This window comes from Cherax quadricarinatus, chromosome 76, assembly GCF_038502225.1.
Source record: "Cherax quadricarinatus isolate ZL_2023a chromosome 76, ASM3850222v1, whole genome shotgun sequence".
In the NCBI taxonomy this organism is placed as follows: domain Eukaryota; kingdom Metazoa; phylum Arthropoda; class Malacostraca; order Decapoda; family Parastacidae; genus Cherax; species Cherax quadricarinatus.
In genome coordinates, this window is record NC_091367.1 from 11,031,427 (window position 1) to 11,037,581 (window position 6,155).

Sequence of the window (6,155 nt, forward strand, 5' to 3'; positions counted from 1 at the left end):
TCAGGCATTTATATGCATTCAAAAGTGAAAAAAAAAGAAAATGTGTTTCACTTTACATTGATTTTCACTGAATTGCAGTAGCCTAGAACCTACCCTGCTGTATAAGTGGGGCCCTCCTGTATGCATAAAACATACTACATTGTACTACACTTGCAAACTCATGACATGTACTTTTTTGTAGTAGTACTGTACAGTAGAGTACTGGAAGAGTACTGGAAGGAAGTTTTAAGATTTGAATAGCACCCTGACCTGTAAGATCACTTGGAATTCTTCACAATAACAAACAAAAACAAACCTACAGAAACTTGTTTGGATGATGACAGACTCACCTAACAGGGCCTACAAAACGTATGGGAACAAGGCCAAAAACACTCATACGAACATTAAAATAAACAATACACTTGTTGATAGGAAGGAAAATTTCCAAAACAGTGAGTATACTTTTGAAAATACTCCATATACCCAGAACATCATAACTTACTCTGCATTCTTCTCTAATCTATCTCACCTCGAGTCATCAAAATTGTAGAGATTACTATCTATTTACTTATTTTAACACGTTGGCTGCCTCCCATAGAGGCAGGGTGACCGAAAAAAGAAACTTTCACCATCAGTTACACAATTGCTGTGTTTGCAGAGGTGCTCAGATACAACAGTTTAGATGTCACTCCAAACAGCCACTATCCCAAACCCCTCCTTTAAAGTGCAGTCAATGTACTTCCCACCTCCAAGTCTCAAGTCCAGCTAACTGGTTTCTCTAAACCTCTTCACAAAATATTACCCTACTCACACTCCAACTCAACAGGTCCCAAAAACCATTAGTCTCTATTAAATTGAACTTTACATTCAAGCAATCTAATCTTTACCATGCAATATTAACTTACTTTACCATCCAATGTTATTTATTTTAAAGCAATTCATTTATGTGAACTTAAGTATACATGTATGTAGTATATAAACAGCATTGGGCATAGTCTAAGTTTGCCTTAATTAAATGCTGTTCATACCATGGGCCTTTCAACTGATTCTACTTTTTTTAAGCATAAAAGTTTTAAAATATCTTCTGTTTGTTCAGCAGTTTGCAGGACTTCAACAACTCTTACTGTCATATCTATTTCTTAAACTCAATTGTTAATAAAAAAAAACATACCTTTTTACTCAAGAACTTACCTCAAAACTTTTGACAAGCTGCTGGCTCTCTATGTTCCAGACATGAACATTTCCATTGTAGAGCGAAGCCAACATCCATGGTTCTGTGGGATGGAGATCAACAGACTTGACACGGTCTGACCGTGCTGTTAACTTCCGCTTCACATCTAAACGCAGAGGCTGTTTGGGGCAAAACATATGTCCTTAGTACACTGCTATGGATACTCTACACTCTTAAGCAACTGAATGAATATCAAAAAAGTAGCTAGCTATTATGAAACTAAGAATCATACAATTTTTTTTTTATCAGACCCTGAGCTTGCTACCACCTGCAGCTCACAAGACTGCCATCCCCACGAGCCCCTTTGGGGCGGGGCAGATGGCAGACCAGAGGCCTAGCTTCTCCCTACGAGCCCCGTGAGGGCGGGGAATGTGGCTAGGCCTGGGGACGGTTGGTCCCAAAGATGAGGGGATACTTGTACCTCCTCCCATGGGAGACTTAAGTCTCGAGACACTCCCCAGATAGGGAGCCAAGGCCGGGTCACCACTACTTGGAAAAGACCCGGGCCGGGAGAATACCGGCGAATAAAAAAAAAAAAAAAAATCAGTACAGTATTATTTTATGAATGTCATATACAGTACAGTATTTTAATGAAATGGTGACAGAGCATATTTTATTAATCTAGATTAATCAAGTATGGTAGGTTAAACTGTACTGAATTAAGTTTACTCAAATTGCTGTGCATACTCTAGGCCTTCAATTTATTGTACCTGTTGTAAAATTAAAACAGTGATAGTCAGAGAATGATAGCTGGCCTCAGTTCTACTGTTCATTGAAGAAATGCATATACAGAAGCAGGTCTGCTCACCAAAGCTCCTAAGTTCAAACTGATCTAGTCTAGCCTCCAAGCAACAGCAGTGTTAAAGTTATTAGTCATAGACTATGAAGTCACTCCCAGCATCTCTTCATAAGAGCATATAATGCATATATAATACTAATAGGTACTAATGATATGGTACATATAATGGCTGCATGACTGACATTATTATTATTAAGTAAGTTTATTCAGGTATACACAAATACAGTTACATAGTTTATCATACATAGCAGCATGTGTAAAGAACCTAGGATAACCCAAAAAAGTCAGAGTGACTTATTTCCATTGGGGTCCATCTTTATTATAATATACTTACAATATTCAGAATATGCTTTACTTTCTTGTGTTTCATAGTTCTTATTCATATAACATTTCCTTTTCAATTTAAGCAGGCTGTGATGATCCCTGGTACCATTAATGTAACATGTTATATCAGTCACTCCTCTAAAAACATGCAGATCCAGATGTATAATAGTCTACCCATAAACTCTTTTATCTACCAATGCAAAATTCAACGAAATGCTGTCAACATAAACTACTGTATGTCATCCCATTAACTTGTCCTCTTTTTTTTCTTAAAATAAGTACTATTACCTATTACCAAACCTCTTTCTATACATAAATCTATTAGAAGTCCATATTATCATTTAAACTTGACACTCCAAACTTACCTATTGTGCCCTCTACAACATTTTCTACAACTTGAGCACTGAAGTTACCCAAAACAATAATTCTCTCACTTCATTCAAAACTCCTCAAACATACATTCAACAACTACAAAAATCTCTCTCCTCCCTACACTCCCTTGTCCTCCAAGAGGCATACATGCTAACCCACTTCTCACATCCCACTCCACACATTATTATTATTATTATTATTATTACGTATTATTATTATAATCAAGGGCAAGCGCTAAACCCCCCCACTCCACACAATTAATGAATTTAAACATTAATACTCCCTCTTTTCACAGATGATCATGTAATATTGTATAACCACTACTATTTTTTTATATACTATATCCAAGGAATTTTCATACCAAACATAAAAAAAATTCTGTCTTTTTTTGTAAATGATACAGAGGGGATTACTATCCCCTTCCTTCTGACATTTGAATTGCCTTCTATGACACACACAGCTTACAAAGGAAAGCTAACTCCCTTCCCATGAAAATGAAAGGAAACAAAAGTATAAGCTACTGAAATACTGTGTATATATTACATGCACATAACATTATACTGGGTGTTGGTACTAGTCACCAAGTTACTGTACCTGTCACAGTATGTATTTACGAGACAAAAGACCAGCAATCCTGCCAGTGACAAACATTGAACAGGTTTCCATTTCAAATTCATGGGCGAGTTCAACAGTACCTCCCTTGGGCGAGTGTTGTCTACCAATATATTTTTTCTCTCTCCCCTGTTAACAAAATTAGATTTTATTCAGAACCTTAACCATGAGGGTTAGTAACCCAGGATACCCCAAGAAAGTCACCATAGTTTATTTCCATTGGTGTCTTTTCATCCTCTTCCCCAGGAGGCAACCCACAGCAGTTAGCTAGCACCCAGGAACCTTCTTAATACTAGGTGAGCAGAGGCAACAGATGCTCAATATTTCCACTCATACTGGGATTGAACCCAGGTCCTTCTTATGCGAGATAAAAACACTACCACTTGGGCCACAAGGATTAATCCTAGCTTAAGAATGCTAAAATTCCATCCATAACTATAGGTTTTTCCTTATAATAAATATATGGTTACAACACTACTGCACTTAATTTTAATTAAAGGGAAGCACTAAACTCAATACGATCACATAGTGCTTAAGGAATAAGAGGTATTCACGTTCGGTCCAAGAAATGGAGGTTAAGTCCAATTTCTTGGATCAAGAGCCTCCTCTCACCAGTATTTAGGCACCACTCGGAAATTCTAATGCCTCTACTCGGGAAATAAACCATCATAACTCTGCAGGGGCACCATGAGCACAATAAAAAACAACACAATAAGTGTCAGGAGCCCAAGATTGTTCAATTGCCTCCCAGCATATATAAGGGGGGGATTACCAATAGACCCCTGGCTGTCTTCAAGAGGCAGCAGAGCAGGCACCTAAAGTCAGTTCCTGACCAGCTAAGCTGTGGTTTGTACATCAGTTTGCGTGCGGCCAGCAGTAACAACCTGTTTAATCAGGCAGTGATCCACAGCTAAGCTTAGTCATAAACAGGGGCGCGGGGGCCTCGACACCCCAATCATCCTCCTGGTAGGGGGTATGGGTAAATGACTCAAATTCCTTGGGTGAAGAGCCCTTCATTAACATCAAAGCACCTCCATTGAATTATATTTATGAGAGCACGAAACCCACAGGGGTCATATAGCCCCCTGTGTATATTAGGTTCGAACCAAGGGGTGGTAGGTCAAATTCCCTGGATCAAGAGCCCTTCATCGACATCAAGATGCCAGCCTTGAGGAGCAATTGTATGTATAGCTACACAATATTTTAACAGACCCGGTCTGTCACACAGATGACAGGTCATAGATTTTCACTTCTACATTACCTCTGTAAGGATTACAATCCTCAACTACAAGGTGAATTAATTACATAATCACCCTAACGTAATTAACCTACCATTGTGATGGGTGTGTATATTTAAGAGTCAAAGTCAAGAAGAGAGAGGCAGCCTTCCTGCTACAAGTGTTGAGACGTGTCAACTGACTGACGCATGCGCACTACTGCTTCAATATTTCTACCATTGTCAACACTGCTCGAGGCTTCACTTACAACCAAGTAATAATAAATAAATAAAAAAGGCACAATATCGTGACTGGAACAATACACAAATAACCAGCACATAGGAGGAGAGGAGCTTACCACGACGTTTCGGACCGAAATGTGGTGAGGTCCTCTCTCCTATGTGCGGGTTGTGCAATAATAATAACAATAATAATAATAATAATAATAATAATAATAATAATAATAATAATAATAATAATAATAATAATAATAATAATAATAATAATATCCTTATTTACTACAAGTACATGTACAAGGTACACAGGCGTAGCTGACATCAATGACATACTACTGTGTAGAAAGATGCTTGTTATGCTGAGCATTTCGGGGAAATTTGGTCAGTTTTGTCCCAGGATGCGACCCACACCAGTCGACTAACACCCAGGTACCTATTTTACTGATGGGTGAACATAGCAACCGGTGGAAGGAAACAGGTCCAATGTTTCCACCCCTTCGCCAGGAATCGAACCCGGACCTCACCGTGTGAAGCGAGAGCTTTTGCGACCAGGCAGGTTCAGGTACATATAAATATAGTTACATAAATCATCATACGTAGCAGCATATGTGTAGGTTACCTAGGATAACCCAAGAAAGTCAGACAACTGACTTATTTCCATTAGGGTCCTTAGTAAAGTAAATAAAGTAGGTGAAGTAAATAAAATAAGTAAGCAAAGTAAAGAAAGTAACGTTAGTAAGCAAGAAAGCAATCAAACAAGTATAGTAACTACGTAAGGAAAGCCTATTTAGGCTCAGTTTTACACAATTTTTGAACGATTACATTTGTCTTACATAGCGATATATGTGAAAATTACTTAGGATTTAGATTTTAGATTTTGAACATTAAAATGGTATAAAATACCGACAGATTGTTAGGTAAGACACATATGCAACAGTTAGGTATCTTTATTTCGAAACGTTTCGCCTACACAGTAGGCTTCTTCAGTCGAGTACAGAAAAGTTGATAGCAGCAGAAGATACTTGAAGACGATGTCTTCAAGTATCTTCTGCTGCTATCAACTTTTCTGTACTCGACTGAAGAAGCCTACTGTGTAGGCGAAACGTTTCGAAATAAAGATACCTAACTGTTGCATATGTGTCTTACCTAACACATTTTAGATTTTGCCACCGAAGTGGCTAGTTTATTGTGCACCCCATATCCATCCTGTGGACGGTAGCGCGAGAGCATATGGATACACAAAAGGCCTAGGAACTAGGCCCCAAAGGGTTAACAGGAATACATATGGATTTATATCTATAGTTCACTTATCTGTTACAAGCAAATTTAGGAAATTTGCTTAGTATATCTGGTATCTTATTTTCATTAATAAGATATCTTGACAT

General features: G+C 38.1%; 1 protein-coding gene across 1 annotated transcript in view; it reads right to left on the reverse strand.

Moving 5' to 3' along the window:
- Positions 1-4,802, reverse strand: part of LOC138851058 (coatomer subunit beta'-like) — a 14,804-nt gene extending 10,002 nt beyond the window's left edge. The window contains exons 1-2 of the mRNA XM_070101282.1: positions 4,650-4,802; positions 1,171-1,329 (exon numbers count right to left, since the gene is read on the reverse strand). Coding sequence (XP_069957383.1) covers positions 1,171-1,329; positions 4,650-4,652 — 162 coding nt within the window. The 5' untranslated portion in view covers positions 4,653-4,802. The remainder of the gene's footprint in view (positions 1-1,170; positions 1,330-4,649) is intronic.
- Between the last annotated feature and the right edge of the window lie 1,353 nt (positions 4,803-6,155).